At 40.0% G+C, this 18,944-nt stretch overlaps 2 protein-coding genes across 5 annotated transcripts in view; both read right to left on the bottom strand.

Moving 5' to 3' along the window:
- The window catches only part of IL1RAPL1 (interleukin 1 receptor accessory protein like 1), a 1,170,262-nt gene that overhangs the window by 130,686 nt on the left and 1,020,632 nt on the right, over positions 1–18,944 (bottom strand). The gene's annotated exons all lie outside the window — the stretch shown is intronic.
- Positions 9,944–10,327, bottom strand: LOC148090614 (sperm acrosome membrane-associated protein 4-like). Its single transcript, XM_087829503.1, has one exon. The coding sequence runs from the start codon at positions 10,325–10,327 to the stop codon at positions 9,944–9,946; it is 384 nt and encodes a 127-aa protein (XP_087685629.1).

An 18,944-nucleotide genomic window follows, 5' to 3' on the forward strand; every position in this document is an offset into this window, starting at 1 on the left:
AATGACTAAGTGGATTTTAAAATGAAAACTACCACTTTTAGAAATAAAAATATACTAATTTAGTATAAGACTGCACATAAGGACTGAATAAATAAAATAAGGCTTAAGATATGGAGACCAGAGTAAGAAGGCATGTCATATTCTAAGGGAGTTCCATCAGAAGAGGAAAAAAAGAATGGAAGAATGAAGCCGACATAGATTCCAAGTGGTAATATCTGAGAATTTTCCATAATTCTTAAAAGATTCCAATTACCAGATTCATGAACACTAATAACTCTCAAAAAGGATAAATAAAAAATCCACTGCAGGGTATGGATAATGAAATTATATGAAATGAAACACACAGAGGTAACTTTTAAAATGAGAGAAAAGACAGAATGCCTTTAAGAGAGCAACAATTACACTGACAACCAAATTCTCAGAGGCAGCAGTGGAAATCAAAAGCCTGTGGAATAGTATTTCACTGTGCTGAGAGGAATTTAGAACCAGATAGCCATCAAAGTGTCATTCATGAGCAAAAGCAAAATACTACCAACACGTGGCAAAGCAAAGAAACACTGTCCGTGGTACCAGCAGACTCTCACTGAAGGAAGTGCTAAAGGATTGCTCTTCAGGCAGAAAGAAAATGATCTCAGAGGGATGCAGGCAAGTAGGACGAGGAAAACAATTGTTAAATACTTGCCTATATTCAACCCACAGGTTCAATAATTATTTATGAGCAATAGCTACATGGTAGGCCCCACTTTAAGTGCTCGAAGTACAGCATGGAACAACTACTACCACAAAAATTCCTGCCTTCACACAGCTTACATCCTAGTGAATATCTATCTAAACAAATATTGATAATTATAAAGCAATAACATTGCACCTTTTGTGAATTAAGGAAAAAAAGACTAAAATGCTGAGCGGCAATAACATAGGTTGAAAGGAGCAGCAGAAATAGCCTTCTAAGGTTTTTCCTCTGTTTTAAAGGAGAATGAAAATATAAAGTAAACTTTGATAAGTTAAGCATATATGTGTGACTTTTCTAGTGTATAATGAAAGTAATAGAGATCATGTACAAAACTCCGAAGCTCAATCAATGTACAAAAAGGAAAAAAAATCAGAGAAAATGACCCATAAACAAGGCAGGCAAATAGAAAGCACAAAATATGGTAGAGATATTCCCAGGACCACTTATTACAATTAAAATGAACTAAAAAATTCTAGTTAACAAAGATTGTCAGGCAGGAACAAAAAATCCAAATCAAACTAAACGTGCTCATAAGAGGCATATTTAAATTAAAAGTACACAAATTGTATATAAAAATTTTATACACAATAAATACAAACAAAATAAAACTGGCTTGACTATATTAGTAATACACAAAGCAGACTTTGAAGGAAAGGTATTATTAGAGAGATAGAGGGCCACCATAGCATGGTAAGTTTCACTTTCTCAAAAAGATATGCCTGTGACATATACTGAGACTACATAATTATGCATCTAAAAACAGTATCAAAATATATAAAGTCAATTTTGACAGATTATGAAGATAAATACACAAATAGACCACCTTAGTGAAAGGATTTCAAAATTCCTCCTACCAACTTACAGATATAGCAGGCAGGAGAAAAAGATAAATCAGTACAATAGATAACATTTAGATAAACAGCTAACACACTTGATCTAATGCACCCAATACATTTAGAATATAAAAGCTTTTCAAACACTCATGGAGCATTACTGAAAATTAGTAACATACTGGGCCTTACTACAACTCTACAAATTTAAAAAGATTAATATCATTAAATAAATTTGTCCTACTAAAATGTTGCTTTTATCTGCAACATTAAGGTTCTATGTGAGATTATTTTTTTAAAAGCCTAATCCAAAAAAAGGAATAGTTCACGTCCTGGAAAATGTATAATGACACATATCTATCATTATAGTGTCATATAGAGTATTTTTACTGCCCTAAAAATCCTCCGCACTCTACCTATTCGTCCTGTCCCCATACCCAACCTTTGGCAACACAGATCTTTGCAATGTCTCCATGGTTATGCCTTTTCCAGAATGTCACATAGCTGGAATCATACAGTATGATCACCATCTTTTATTCAGCAATATACATTTAAGTTTCCTCCATGTCATTTCATGTTTAAAATTTTTAAAAATATTTTCAATTACAGTTGACATTCAAAATTATATTAATTTCAGGTGTATAGCACAGTGGTTAGAGATTAAAATTTTTCAATTACAGTTGACATTTAAAATTATATTAGTTTCAGGTGTATAGCGTAGTGGTTAGAGATTAAATTTTTAAAAAATTTTTCAATTACAGTTGACATTCAAAATTATATTAGTTTCAGGTGTACAGCATAGTGGTTAAATAAATAAGATTTATTTAATTTATGAGGTGATAGCCCCAATAAATCTAGTAGCCATCTGATACCACACATAATTATTACAATATTATTGACTGTACCCTGGCCGGCGTGGCTCAGTTGGTTGGGTGTCATCCCATGCACTGAAGGTCGCTGGTTCGACCCCTGGTCAGGGCACATGCCCAGGTTGTGGGCTCTATCCCCGATAGGGGGCATGCAGGAGGCAGTGATCGATGTTGCTCTAACACCAATGTTTCTCTCTCTCTCTCCCCCTCTCCCTTCCTATCTCTCTAAAAATCAATAAAAAATCTTTTTTAAAAAACATAATATTACTGACTGTATTCCCTATGCTGTATTTCTCGTCCCTGTGACTATTTTGTAACTGCCAATTTGTACTTCTTAATCCCTTCACCTTTTTCACCCGGCCACCTCCCTTCCACCTGGCAACCATCAGTTTGCTGTCCCTCTCTATGAGTTTCTGTACTTGTTCATTTATTTTGTTCTTTAGATTCCACATATAAGTGAAATCACATGGTATCTGTCTTTCTCTGTTTGAAATATTTCACACGTTTGGCTTAATGCCCTCTAGGCCCATCCATGGTGTCACAAATGGTAAGATTGGGTTCTTTTTCATGGCCGAGTAATATTCCAGTGCTGTATGTACCACATCTTCTTTATCCACTCATCTAGTGATGCACAAAGAAGTTGCTTCCATATATTGACTATTGCAAATCATGTTGCAATGAACAGGTGGGAACTGGGTCCTGGGAGTGCTTCAGGGATTATAGCAGTGTCCAAGGTCAGCAGGCCTTTATCAGTCAACATGGACAGGCATGGCTTCTCCCAGGTCTCTTGGGGGAAAGGGCTAGTGGCAAGACCAAAGACAAGAGAGGCTGGCACCCAGTCTATAGGGGAACAGTGCATAAGCCCGCCTTCTCGAAGTGGCCCTCCTTGGTCTTGGGCTCCACAAGGTATTTGGAACCTCCTACCTGGATACCAAAGCTCCCACAAAGGCACTCTGTCCATAAATGGCTGCCAGATATTTGTTTCTGTGGGGGATGTGGGCTGTGGGCCTCCCAGTCCTCCTTTTTGCTGATCACTCTACCATGTTATTTTAATGACTATAATCTAGGACACTGTTATTTAGTATGGCAAGTCCTCGTGCATTTAAAATCTTAAATATATTATTAACTATTTCTTTCCAATGGGCTTTCAAATAACTTTGTCAAGTTTAAGAAAAAAACATAATGGGGATTCAATTAGAGTTGAGTTCGGGTGAAAGTCTTGGGAGGAATTTCATGCCTTTCTATGCTGTTATTTGCTCTCCCACTGAAGAATGCACACATAGCTCCATTCACTGAAGTGCTCGCCTATCAAGGCTGTAACTTTTTCATACGCCTTCAGCTTAGCTAGTTGTGTGTTTGTGTGCGCACGTGTGCAGCGCAAGAGTGAGGAGCACAAGAGAAAGACTTGAATCTGTTACCCCATTACCCCATTTTTGTAATTATTTATTGCAAATACATTACCCTCCTTTCCATCTTCTGGTTCTTCATCTGAATTAGATGTATTTATGAGGTTAGGTCTCTCTTCTCTGCCCCCTAGCGCTCTCTCATTTTCCTATATATTCTTCTTTCACTTGGCACTCTGAAGACATTTCTTCATTTACTCCTATACAATTTGTTCAGCTTTTTCTGTTATTTAATATAATACCTTTCTTTAAGTGCAACTTTTAGATTCCTAGTTAAATGTGGTTTTCCTTACATTCTTTCCTCACTATGACAGGTTCTTTTGCATCTCTGCCCTTCAGCTCTAACACTTTTCTCTAGGCCCCCTGGCTTTTTAATTAATAGTGATCATGTATTCTTCCTTCCTTTTGGGGACACAAAGATCTCTTCTAAACTTTTCACATCTTTTACTGGAAACATAATTTCAGAAGTATGTTGCTACTCTGAACCTTCAAAAAAACCTTTATTTTCTCCTATGATGCAGAATAATTTTAAAGATGCCATTTAGGAAATTTAAACATAGAGCCGTTTTCCAAGGGGTATAGTCCTATTCGGGCACAGCATGCGCTCCAAGTGAGCGGAGTGTTTTTAGCACCATGCACTGCGCTCCAGGCTGAACAATTTTCAGGCTGGAGAGTGTGTGTGCACGTGCGTGTGTGCATGCAGGCACATGCGTGTACGTGAGTGCATATGTGTGTGTAACTGTATCATGGAAAGATTAGAGAGGATAAGAGTCCCACCTCATCTGCTACAACGTGACCCTGGGAATTCTCCATTGATAAAATGCTTAGCATTGTTTCCTTTGTAAAAACGGAATGGCTATTGACATATTGCACAGATTAAAGTGCATTCGCTGTGTCATATTGCAATGGATGTTAAATAACTTCCATCTGTTCCAAATCTTGCACTAAGTAGTATTTTGTCATTTAGAGAATAACGTTACATAAAAAGTAGGAATACTCCAAACTCGAATCTACAAATAAAAGATTTGCTGTTTAACCAATATTTACTACAATGATGAAGGACAATAATTAACTGCCAGAATCTTTCTTACTAAACTAGTAGAATATACAAAAGTTTATATTTTATTTTTTGCATGATGATTAATGTTTAGATGCTCACCATTCGAGAATTATTCAGACAACAATAATATGTATTTAATTATTTGTAAGGAAGGAGGGAAATGCAGTTCATACTGAGTGAGGCTATCAGTGATCAAGTCAGTTCACATTGAACTTGAGCTTTCTCTTCTCTGAAGTCCTATTATATATAATTAGGAAACGCACAAGTTGGCCCATTGATATATAAGACTTTATTCTGCATTTTACATGTTTGTAACTATTGTTCCCCCCGCCCCCTGAAAAAACAGAATAGAAATTTGTAACCTTGAGAAAATGGATCACGCCTCTAATATATTTAATATGCTTTCCCTGATCCCTCCCCTCAGGGTCCTAAAATGAGTTATTCCAGGGTGGATTTCGCAAATATTCTATTATTTGTTTCTAATTTTGCATTAAAATTTGCAACTGTACAAATAAAAGTAGCATATACTCTGGGGAAAATGTTATATAAGTTGTGATAAAAAACAGTGCAATCAAGGGTCTGGTTTTGTTATTTCTCATAAATTGTAAAATGATAAAATCTGTTTTAAAATAAAAGATTCATGCACATCAATTCATTCTATCATGCATTTGTCTTGAAACCAAAATAAAGCACAGTAAAGTAGGAATGAAAATAATTGGATTCAAGGCCCAGCTTTCCCATTTAATAGACGAGGCTGTTCAAAGTATCAGATTCTCGAGCTTTCTCTTGTCTTTATTCGTTACCCCTTGACATTTAGAATAATATTACCTGTTGCTGATTTGAGCTTAAACACAAGCACAGACATGGGCTCTTATGCATCTGTACTTTCTGGTCTACCAGACAATAGAGAAAATGCTTATATTATTTAAAAAATTATCATCAAAATAAAACCACAAAATTTATAGACATGCATGTATGTATACATACATACAATATTTTTTGCAGATCTCATAACTCCCTGAGAATCCACCTATGTAGAGTAATTCTATTTAAAAGGTAGCCCACAGATCATAGCCAGTCTACAAATTGCTTTTATTGCCCTTCTATAAAAGAAATATATAAAGTGAGGGTATGTATTTAGTAACTTTTATGGCAATTTGATAATTATTCTAAATGAAATAGTAAAAACCCCTGGCTTGTATTCTGTGTGCCCTTTTAAAAATTATTGTTTCTAGTTACTGACTTTTATAATTCACCAAATTACTGAACCTTGAGGGATTGGAAATTAAAGAAAAACAGAACAAAAAACCTGGTACTTAACCTCAGGGAGTTTCAGAAGCATTGGTGTATTTTATTGCTATTAATGTTATTAAATTTTTAAGGACTTAATTAAAGTATTTTTTCTTTCTTGTCTATGAATCAAGCTTGGGCATCATCAAGCTTGCTTTCTTAAGTCTCAGTTTCTCTATCACGATTTTTCTCTAATGAGTCTATTAGAAGCTAGTTACTAGACATTTACATGCCTATTTTCTTTCAATGATGCATATATTAAATAAGATATTCAAACGAATGGGACAGGAATATGATCAATGGCTTCCATTAAATCAAACACAGGCATACATATCCATACACACAAGAACATTCATACTCTTGGGACATTCACTCATAAAATTCCCTAGCACTATTCATGATCATATACATGTTTAACAATAAGATGTACTAAAAATCATTAAATTCCTTTTTCAACACTTTATATTTCCTTTAACTATAAATCCTTTTCTAAACTTTTCCTTTGTTCATTTTATTCCAAACAGTAATTTTAAAATGTTATGACATAAAAACTTTAAAAAAGACATGAAACTGAAGATGTCTTAAAAAACAAATCCTTCTATCTCTCTCCAAAACCACTGAAAACAGTAACTCACCAAAGTATCTTTGAGCAATCTTAGCTAACGACTACCCTTCTGGGCCACCACCACACTCTGAACAATGAAAAGATTTCATAAATTGAGTACTGGCACTCAGTAACATTTTGCAAAACGGATACAGCTTAGAAGGATTATTCAAAAGAAATTCACGCTGACACACTGTCATTACTAAATATCAGGGACTTCAAGCTCAGCTTATAAAAGCGAAGCTCACTCTTGGAGACAACACTGCCTTCTGAGATAAACCTATATTTATTTATTTATTACTGAATTTATTGGGGTGACATTGATTAATAAAATCATATATGGTTCAGGTGTACAATTCTATACACCTGAAGGGCCTGGTTTTATTATTTCTCATACACTGAAAAATCATTCTCATATTGTATTGTGTGTTCACCACCCCAAGTCAGTCTCCTTCCATCACCATTTATCCCCCCCTTTCCCTCTGTTAATCATCACACTCTTGTCTGTGACTATGAGGGTTATTTTTTGTTTAATCCTTTCACCTTCACGCCGCCCACCCCTCCCCACGGACAGCAGTCAGTCTATTCTGTACCTATGAGTCTGCTTCTATTTTGCTTATTAGTTTATTTTGGTCATTAGATTCCCCATATGAGTGAGATCATACGGTACTTGTCTTTCTCTGCCTGGCTAAATTCACTCAGCATAGTCCTCTCCAGGTCCATCCATGCTGTGGTAAAAGGTAAGATTTCCTTCCTTTTTTTTTTTTTTTACGGCAGAGTAGCATTCCATGGTGTGAATGTCCCACAGCTTTTTTATCCGCTCATCTCCTGATGGGCACTTGGGCTCTTTCCAGATCTTAGCTATTGTAAATAGTGCTGCTAGGAACATAGGGCTGCATAAATTCTTTCTGATTGGTGTTTCAGGTTTCTTAGGATATATTCCTAGAAGTGGGATCACTAGGTCAAATGACAGTTCCATTTTTAACTTTCTGGCTAAATTCCATGCTGTTTTCCATAGTGGCTGCACCAATCTGATTCCCACCAGCAGTGAATTAGAGTCCCCTTCCCTCCACACCCTGTCCAGCACTTGTTTGTTAATTTATTAATGGAGCCATTCTGACAGGTGTGAGGTGATACCTCATTGTGGTTTTAATTTGCATCTCTGATGATTACTGACATTGAGCATTTTTTCATATGCCTCTTGGCCATCTGTGTGTCCCCTTTGAAGAAGTGTCTATTCGGGTCTTGTGCCCATTTAAAAAATATATGTTTGTATTGATTTTTAAAGAGAAAGGAAGAGAGCAGGTAGAGAGATCAAAATATCAATGAGAAAGAAACATCATAGATCAGCTGACTCCTACAAGCCCCCTACTGGGGATGGAGCCGTCCATGCAGGCAAGTGCCCTGACTGGGAATCGAACTGGTGACCTCTGGGTTTCTGGGTCAATGTTCAACCACTGAGACACACAGGCCTGGCACTTGTGCTCATTTTTTAATTGGGTTATGTGTCTTCCTTTTGTTGAGCTGTATGAGTTCTTCATATATTTTGGATATTAACCCCTTATCAGATGTATCATTGGCAAATATGTTCTCCCATACAGTGGGCTCCCTTTTCATTTTGATGGTTTCTTTTGCTGTGCAGACACATTTTACTTTGATGTAGTCCCATTTGTTTATTTCTTCCATTGTTTCTCTTGCCCCAGGAGATGTATTGGTGAAAATTCTGTTATGTGAGGTGTCCGAGATTTTGCTGCCTCTGTTTTCCTCTAGGATTTTATGGTTTCATGACTTATATTTAAGTCTTTTATCCATTTTGAATATATTCTTGTGTATGGTGTAAGTTGGTGGTCTAGTTTCATTTTTTTGCAGGTATCCATCCAATTTTCCCAACAGCATTTATTGAAGAGACTGTCTTTACTCCGTTGTATGCTCTTGCCTCCTTTGTCAAATATTAACTGACCATCATGATGTGGGTGATTGATTTCTGGGGTCTCTGTTCTGTTCCATTGGTCTATATGCCTGTTCTTGTGCCAGTACCAGGCTGTTTTGATTACAGTGGCTTTGTAGTATACTTTGACATCCAGTATTGTGGTCCCTCCAACTTTGTTCTTCTTCCCCAAGATTGCTGAGGCTATTCAGGGTCTTTTTTGGTTCCATATTAATTTGAGAATATTTGTTCTAGATCTGTGAAATATTCCATTGGTATTTTAATAGGGATTGCACTGAATCTGTAGATTGCTTTGGGTTGTATGGACATTTTAATGATGTTAATTCTTCCAATCCATGAACACAGTATATGCTTCTGCTTGTTTGTATCTTCCTTTATTTCTTTTTTCAATGTCTTGTAGTTTTCCAAGTAGAAGTCTTTTACCTCCTTGGTTAAGTTTATTCCAAGATATCTTATTTTTGTTGTTGCAATGGTAAATGGGATTGTTTTTTTTAGTCTCTCTTTCTGAGAGTTCCTTATTGGTGTATAAAGATGCCACTGATTTCTGGATGTTGATTTTGTATCCCGGTACTTTGCTGAATTCATTTATTAAATCTAGCAGTTTTTTGGTGCAGTGCTTTGTTTTTTCTATGTACAATATCCTGTCATCTGTGAATAATGACAATCTTACTTCCCCCTTTCCAATTTGGACAATCACCCAATAAAATCTTGCCACAGGATGTGTCCTTCTGCTTTGCCAGTGGTTCTCAGGGCACTTGAAAAGGCTACCAGCGCCTGGGACTCACCCCCAGAGATTCTGCTTTAATTGGTCTGAGGGTGGCGGGGCTTTCTAAGAGTCAGGGAAGTTTGAGAACCACTAGATAATGCGAAACAAGCAGCCTTAAAAGATCTCCATGCAGTCCAGCCAACCCCGCCCTGTGTTTCCTAAGCAATCACCTTTCCCGGTTTAAAGAACCCTGGCCTCTGGCCCTAGACCGTCGGGCTAATGGCCTCAGCCCGTCCCCCCTTAGCGATGAAAGCGTGAGAACTGTTGCTTATTTCTGGAGCCCTCTCACCGTCATTCCCAGGAAAAGGGCTGCACACGGTTTTTATTATGTGTAGTAATCTTTATTTTGTCTCGGGCCTCTGGCCATTTAGTGGGGGAGGGGAGGGGAGGGGAGGAGGGCCCAGGAGCAGGGAGCCCCGAGCCCCCCGTGGGCCCCACGGTCACAGTCCCTGGAGCAGCAGCAGCAGCAGCAGGCCCAGCGCCAGGGCGGTGGCGGTCCCCGCCGGGCCGCCGGGGGGGCGGGGGGCCCCGTTGCACAGGTCGCCGGAGCAGCAGGTGGAGACCATGTTGTAGGTGGCGCCCTGGTAGAGGACAGGCTCGTCCCGGCGGCCGCACGACACGGCGAGCATGCAGCCCTTGTTGGTGACGCGCCCGAGGCCGGGGAGCACGCCCTGGCCCGTGAAGCAGTCCTCGTCGTCGCCGCAGGTCATGGGGACGCCGGGGCAGGTGGCCGACTCGGTGAAGTCACAGAAGATGCACCGCTTGGCCCCTGTCGCGCCCCGGGGCAGAGCCGTCAGCAGGACCAGCAGCCAGCCGAGGCCCATGGCGCCCGGGACAGCCCCTGGGGCGGCCTCGGTCCCCAACGCCCGGGTCCCCCTCGGGAGCTTCTTGGTGACCGCGGCTCTCGAGTCCCAGGGGCGCAGAAGCTTCAGCGGGACAGAGACCGGCGGAGGCGGCTGCCGGCGAGAGTCTCTGCGCGGGAATGGGGTGACCTCACAGAGCCCCGGGGTTCCACTGGCCGCTCGGGGTGAGGTCACGGGGGGGAGGGGTGTCACAATCTGGGGCGGGTTGGCCCGCTGACCCGAGGGAGCGAGGACATTGCCACCCGGGCCACTAAGTCTTCTGCTCTGCTGGGTGCTGGGTGCTGGGTGCTGCGCCTGCAGGGTGCCCATGGGGAGCCCGTTTCTCAGATGGGCAAACCAAGGCTCAGGAGGAGAAAGTGACATGTCCAGGGCCCTAGAGTGAGGATTAGAGCCCAGGTTGACTTAATTCCCAAGAGCGCATTTATTGAGCACCTGCTGTGTGCAAGACCAGTGCTGGATTCTTTAAATAGCAGCCACTGTGATGACAGTGGCCATCAGAAGGACAGGGCTCAGCACAGCTCGCAGGCTGCTGGCGCCGGGCACTTCCAGGCACCTGCAGGGGGCTCCCCCCATGTTCTCTCCTTGGGATCTCTCTGTGTATCAGCTCCGCTCTCAGAGGAGCAAACGGGCCCAGGGGGCAGGCACAGCCGGAGCCTGGCACACAGCAGGCGCTTAACAAATGGGGTCATTATAGGAAGCAGCTGAGTCTCAGAGCAGCCCCTGTGGGTGCCAGACAATGAACTCTGTCTCTTTCCAGAGGGGGAAACTGAGGCATCCCTCAGTGGGAACAGGCAGAGCCCAGGGTTAAACTCAAGTCTGAGTCCAGCTGATAATTTAAGTATCTTAGCGCATCGTCCTCATGGGGTAGGTACCTTGGTGGTCTCCATTCTACAGAGGGGGTTGTTGAGGCCAGCCGGTGGCAGAATTTTCTTTTTAAATATTTTAAAAATTATTTTTGACAATATTACAGATGTCCCCCAACTCCCTCCCCCGTTACCCCTCTCCTCTAGTCCCTGCCCCACCCCAGGCCTTCACCACACTATTGTCTGTGTCCACTGGTTAGGCATATATGTATGTAAGTTCTTTGGTTAATCCCTTCCAGTCTCTCCTATCCCTCCCCTCTGAGCTCTGTCAGTCTCTTCCATGCCTACATGCCTCTGGACCTATACTGTTCGTTAGCTTATTATGTTCATTAGATTCCACATATAAGTGAGATCATGTGATATTTGCCTTTCGCTGCCTGGCTTATTTCACTGACCATAATATTCTCCAGGTCCCTCCATGCTGTCATAAAGGGTGAGAGATCCTTCTTTACAGCTGCGTAGCATTCCATGGTGTGAATGTCCCACAGCTTTTTTACCCACTCATCTACTGATGGGCCCTTGGGCTGTTTCCAGATCTTAGCTCTTGTAAATAATACTGTAGTGAACATCAGTGTACATATATTCTTTTGAATTAGTGTTTTGGGTTTCTTTTTTTTAAAAAAATATGTCTTTATTGATTTCAGAGACAGGAAGGGAGAGAGAGAGAGAGAGAGAGGAACATCAATGATGAGAGTCATTGATCGGCTGCCTCCTGCACGCCCCCTGCTGGGGATGGAGCCCTCAACCCAGGCCTGTGCCCTGACCGGGAATTGAACTGTGATCTCCTGGATCATAGCTCAATGCTCAACTGCTGAGACACGGCAGCCCCACGTACTTTGGGTTTCTTTGGATATATTCCCGGAACTGGAATCGCTAGATCATGAGGCAGTTCCGTTTTTAATTTTTTGGCTAACTCTACACTGTTTTCCACAGCCACTGTATCCATCTGCATTCCCACCAACAGTGCACAGGGGTTCCCTTCTCTCTACATCCCTGCCAACTCTTGTTGTTTGTTGATTTATTTATGATAGTCTTTCTGACCAGTGCGAGGTGATATCTCGTTGTGGTTTTATGGTTGTGGGAAGGAAGTCTCAACCCTAGTAAAATGACCTCCAAAGGCAGCAACGATTTTAAGTCCTGTGTACATTCCCTTAAGCAGATGGCACAGGAGGGCTTAACAGGTGCCCAGGATAGCTTTATACTTGAGCTGGTTCTGCCCTAAAAAACATGTCTTCCAAATATCTGCGTCAAAAATACATGGGATGTCTTAAGGGAAGACTTTCAGACCAAAGTTCTGTCACTATTTCCTCCCCTGCCTTCTTTTTCAGTAATCTCTGTACCTTTTAGATGCATATAGTCTAGTGGAAAAGGAGACACAGTATTTTGGGTTAAGCAATCATGAAGAGATTAGAAAATACTTGAAAATATTTGCCTTGCTTGAATCTAGGCATGGAGGTGTTTGTGTGTGCTTCTCTGGGTTTTAATCTAATATTCAAAGATAAATTTTTTCTAAATAAGGTAATCTTCAATGAATAAAATTTTAAATTAAAGGTCAGAGTACCTTATGAAATTTATGCATGGCAAATATTTTGAAACAACACTACGTTGCTGATTTAAGGAGGGATTTCATCGCTGCTTGTGTGTGTGTTTAGAGTATTCGTGTTCTATAATAAGGAAGAAAACAGAATTAGAGATGGGTCTTCGTTGGAGGAAGTCATATCAGAAAGTAATTCAAGCTGAATAATTAAATTATGAGAAGCCTGGAGAGCCAGGTTTTGATTACTTTGGTTGGTCCTGGAGCAGGAATAAAGAGAGAATAATGGGGAATCAGAGCTCTGTGTTAGTGTAGGTGGCATATAGTTCAAAAAGTGGTTGGGAGGGTACTTCGTCTCGTGGCTCCATCATGAAGCACCTGACCCAGAGGGAGGTCATGGCCTACGACTATTCAGAACGACCATGCAGTGGAGTGTTAGGCTGACCAGGAGTCACAGACTACTGTTCAAGTTCAAAGCTGATATTTATGGAGCCTTTCCCTGCTTCAATTTCTGTAGTGCTTTTAGTAAAGATTCGCTGAGTGCCCTCTTTATATAAAAGACCTAGGCAACCAAATATGATAAGAAATGGGATGTGTTGTGCACTTAAGGCTCCTCTTCTAGAGGGTAAATTATTTTTACAAACACTCCATGTCTGGCATAATATTTCCTTATTTATTTAATATTTAATTTTATTCTATTTTAAAATTCTTAAAATTATCCTAAAATATCTTAGAAAACAATGCTTTTAAAAATATGTTTCCTCACAAACTAGCCTATATAGCACTGCCCGGTAGAACTTTCTGTGATGATAAAAGTGTTCTATATTTTTTCTGTCCAATGTAGTAGCCACTAGTCACATATGGCTATTGAGCATTGGAAGTGTACCTAGTGTGACTGAAGAACTAAATATGTAATGCTACTTAATTTTAATGATTTTAAATTTAACTAGCCACATTTTCTAAATGTATTATGCTCCCAATCTAATTTCAAAATGAGAAAGTTGAACCACTTGTAACACCATGCTTTGCATGTAGCATGTTTCCAATATTCTCTGTTTAGTAAATGGCCTAATATGTTTTGCTAATCATCATATGGCAGTCTAAGGAGATCTAACAAAGTTCCTAACACACACAGTAGTAACCCCTTTTTATATGGACAGAAAATACTACAAAGAAATAAGTTTTATGGGGAAGTTTTTAAAGAGCTACTGATCAAATATAATTTCAGCAAAGCCCTTAAGGTGATTCAATTCAGGAAACTGATAATGAAATAGCTGCTTTTATATTTTATAATACATCCATAAAATGAGAAAAACAAGTAGCTTTGTTTCCTTAGGACTGACTTTTAATTTTTTAACTAAATAACTCAATTTGAAATTAAGCAGCTAAATAGAGGGTTAGCTATATCAAAAGAAATAGTTTCGATATTACACAAAGTAAGTTTTTTTTTATTGCAAATTAAACGCCCTTTCTCTTGTCATTCAAACTTTATCTTATTTATAACAACAACTAAAAAAGCAAATATATAAACAGAAACTGAAGAACCTCTATTTTAAGTGTTTCTGAAAACATTTATATTATAAGGAATCAAGACTAAAATGAAAATGAGGGTCTGGAGGCTTATAACAATTTTACCAAACAAACTGTTCTGTGGCCTTATAAAGTGAAATCTCTTTTTAATTATTCTGTGTTTAATTAAGAAGTAAATAATCATATTCTAAAGAAGCCTGATCCTCCCAGTCTGCTTAGCCTCTTCAAAGGAGATGCCACACAGCATTCTAGTAATTCTCGATTTGATCAATCAGGTTGTGAAATTTCCTTTTGTGCAGAGAGTTGTCATTCTTAGTGCAGTTAAATTAGGTTTTATGGTTTAAAAGTGCCCTATTAACTTGGTGCTTCCTGCATTTTCATTAACTCAAAACATATTTGATATTATGATAAGCTCCCCTGAAATGAAACTTCCCTTCTGGAATAAGTCATTCTATTCTAGCAGCTGCTTACAAGGAACTTGGTTTGGAACATTACATTGCTTTAATGTGCTTCCCTATGAATTGATGCTTTGCATGAGGCTATACAACCCTAGCATATATAGCCATATGCTGTATTTTAGTCCAAGTCAATTCCCTTCTCCCCTACTGTAAAACTGTGAAGCGAACAATTTCTGAATTCTAAATTATATTCCTTTCTAGGAGAAACTTCTGCAAAGTACTAGTATGTACATGAAACTACCCTGCTCCCACACTAGGGCAGTGGCTCTAAACTTTGGAGATCCATCAGCATCACCTAGCAGAACTTAAATTAAATATAGCCCTGGCCCCTGACGGACCAACTAAATCAGAACCTCTAATAGAGCTGCTCAGGATGCAAAATTTTAAAATCTCAGCAGGTGATTATAAAGTGCAAGGGTGGGCACTATTGCCCTAGCACAGCATTTCTCGTATTTTAGCATAGGGCTTGCTCAAACAGATTTAAAGTTTCCGATTCTGCAAGTTAAGAGTGGGCCCTGAGAATCGGCATCTCTAACAAGTTTCCAGGCGCTGTTCTCGCTGCCGGCCTGTGCACCAGGCTTTGAGAATTACTGCCCTAGGGCCCTGAGACTGAGTCAGTGCCTCTGAATTCTCTTTAGGGACAATGCTAATTATCAGAGACCATCCCTGTCATTGAGTCTGATGCCACTCCTTTTCCTCCTGCATTGATTTACCGAACAGAAGGAGGAGGGAGCCCCCAGGAGGGCATGAGAAACACTCAAATTGATCCTATTGGTTCCTTGGTGGCTCCTTAAACAGTTAATATATTCAGAGTTGGATTGAAGGAGGGGCTGTCAGAACAGCTCTACCACGTCAGCATATTACCAAGTACCTCAACTACACTGGAAAATGCTGCTTTCATCTTCCCTTCCTTAAAAGAAGAAGCTTGCCTTTATTCAACAAAACTCCTACTATGTGCTAGGGCAAATAGAGCAGAGCAGAAGAGAAGCAAGATCCTTGGTTTTATGGAATTTACATTATATTCAGAGTGGAGTGCCTGGCTGAGGGTGTTGCTGAGCTACCTGAGATGAGGCGGTCATGATGGTCCTGCGGTGGTATTACATTTGGCTTGAGACTTGGATACCGAAGAACCAGAAATGTGATATCAGGAGCCAGAGCTTTCCAGGCAGAGGGAACAGTGAGTGCAAAGGTCCTGAAGCTGGGCTATCCTGGCTTTCTGTTTGGAACAGGAGAAAAGACTAAGTGGCCAGAGTGAGCAGGCAACTGGTGGGATCTGAGAGGCCAGAGATTTGGGGGGGATTTGTAGGCCACTGCTATGAGGCTGGATTCATTCTACATGTAAAGACAAGCCACAAGAGGCTTTTAATTAAAGGGGTAACACAATTTCCCCCCCTTTTCATTATCATTCAGTTGCTTTGTTAACCAGAGAAGCAAAGCTAGAGTAGAAGAAGGGAGAGTTAGTAGGTGGAAAATAAAGCATTCTGGGTGAGAGTTGATGGAGGCTTGAACTGGAAGAGCAGTGGCAGGGGTGGTGACTTGGAATTCACAGAAAGTGCTGGCAGGTTGGCTGTGGAGTGTAAGGGATAAAGAGAATGGAGAATGACTCTTAGTTGTTTGGCTTGAATAGCAGTGGATATGTTGCGAACATTAATTATGATGGGAAGAATGGATGGGAAACCATTAGGGGGACTGAGCAAGAAACCATTATTTTTGCTTTGAAAGTTATGATTGAGTTGCCTGCGAGATTATTTGGATATATGAGTGTTTGTTCAGCAGAGTCTGAGTAAGAAATAAAAATTTGGTAGTCATAACAGTCTAGGTAGTATAATACTCTGATTCCACATGGGGAGCCGTCAATCTCAGGTAGATTTATTGTGAACATTCTACCTGTAAAGAGGTGGAATGGAAAATTCTGTTGTTTTCCAAAACATTTGTATATAACTATTCTAGGAAAACAGCAGATCCAGGAATATGAGTAGAATTGGTTTTCCCAAGTGTAAAGGAATCGATATACTGATTAAAAGCAAACCACTTGACTCATCCACAAAGGGTTAGCTGAAAGGTGGGAAGTACATGGTTATCATAATGTATCTCTCCAGCTGGAGAGAGAAGATTCCCCGAAACTTTATTTTAGTCTACTTCTAGACCTAGCTTTTAGGCTAGCACCAGAACTTTTTCCCTAGGGCCCTGTTTTGTGACTTAAACCTTTCTTTGGGAAAGAAATTTTAGAGCTCTCTCTTTCATCCAGGGAGTTCCTCCTTGTGCAGAGGCAGACATTTAACTTGTTCCTGTTTTCCTTCCAAATCTTTTAAACAACTCATTTGAACTCAGATTTGGTCTTCTTTACCAGCCAACACTTTTCTTAAATATGAGAAAGTTATGTGAAGTCAATAGAGTTAAAATTTGGAAGAGATTACTCCAGACACCTGTAGAATTTGCATTAGTTGAGTATCTAAGGATTTATATAGCTGAAATTTAAGACCATTTACATGCGACACAAAAGGGACACGGGCTCAAATAACCTCATTTTCTGTGCTACCTGCTCCTACAATGATAGTAGGAGCTGAACAGATACATCTGAATAGATATACCTGCTAAATAAATACATCTATTATAGTAGGAACAGGAATATATAGGAAATGACATGCGAAAGATATCTATGAAATGTTACATATTTCAATCAATATCTTCTTGGTGGAGATGTAACACTACAAATCCAATTTAAAAGCTATTGCTATAATATTTCATAAATCTATTTAAAAAGGTATTATGTTATAGGTGTGGTGATATACTGTAAAATACTTCACTTTGAATTATGTATCTATAAATTAACTTTGATTTATACCTAAGGTGGTTAGCATTTTATGTTCTCTAATAAAAAATTCATACTTTAAAAGTAGTTATGTAAGAATTTTAAGTATCATTATCAAAATTTACACCAGAAGTTTCATTAACTCAAACAAGGGATGTTGGAAATAATTATACATTGGTGAAATGAGTGTTGTGCAAGATGTTCAATTGGCTAGATAGATTTTGTGGGCCTTACCACGAATAAGGCATAAGCCCTTGGCAAGGCCAAGAGCCTGATCCCTTCACCTAACTGCACTAGTTCTAGGTCTAAACTCACTTTGGTCTGCCTTCTAGTCTATTTCATGGAAGATTCCATCTTCTGATCTGATTAGACGGATGGTGGATCTTCCTAATAGAGAACCTATCTTGCAAGGGGACTAGTGGAAGTTCCTATGGATTGAGAGTGAGAAATTTAAGACCTAAGCTCAATAACTGTTTCTGTACCTATTTAAAATGCTCCTAAATGTTGGCACATTTGACAGAATTTAGTCTATTTGCTCTTAGATTTTTTAAAATCTTCATCAGATGATATTTTTTCCATTGCTTTTCAGAGGGAGTGAGAGGGAGGGAGGAAGGAGGGAGAGAGAGAGAGAGAAGAGGAGAAGAGGAGAGGAGAGGAGAGGAGAGGAGAGGAGAGGAGAGGAGAGGAGAGGAGAGGAGAGGAGAGGAGAGGAGAGGAGAGGAGAGGAGAAGAGAAGAGAAGAGAAGAGAAGAGAAGAGAAGAGAAGAGAAGAGAAGAGAAGAGAAGAGAAGAGAAGAGAAGAGAAGAAGAGGAGAAACATCAATGTGAGAGAGACACAGGACTGGTTGCCTCCCGCATGTGCCTCGACCAAGGGTCAGGGAGCCAACCCACAACCCAGCTACAGTGCCCTTGATCGGGACTCGAACTCTGACCCTTTGGTGCCACACCAGTCAGGGCCAAGGCTGGTTTTAATTTTAGCATACCACCTGGCATGTTGCCATGGACCACCCACCTGTCTCTAACAGTAGGATTCTAACAAAAGAACCTGAAAATTTCTGAATGATCACATTGGCCTAGGTTAGTTTTTACAACATAGGTTCAAAACATTTAAAGCACTCACTTGGAGAATTAATAGACTGAGTTAATATGCATTAAAACTATTTTTAAAGGAAACTGGGACCCTCCATTATTTTTTTTAAATATGTTTTTATTGATTTTTAGAGAGAGAGGAAGGGACAGAGAGAGAGAGAGAGAGAAACATTGATATGAGAGAGAAACATCGATCAGTTGCCTCCCTTATGCACCCAACCGAACCTGCAACCTGGCCCTGTGCCCTGACTGGGAATAGAACTGGCAGCCTTAAACTATTTGTTGAACACTT

The sequence above is a fragment of the Miniopterus natalensis genome, chromosome X (genome assembly GCF_054644295.1).
Source record: "Miniopterus natalensis isolate mMinNat1 chromosome X, mMinNat1.hap1, whole genome shotgun sequence".
Lineage (NCBI taxonomy): Eukaryota > Metazoa > Chordata > Mammalia > Chiroptera > Miniopteridae > Miniopterus > Miniopterus natalensis.

Bases quoted from the DNA above. Each gene is read 5' to 3' on its own strand.
- LOC148090614 (XM_087829503.1), bottom strand. From the start codon at position 10,327: ATGGGCCTCGGCTGGCTGCTGGTCCTGCTGACGGCTCTGCCCCGGGGC.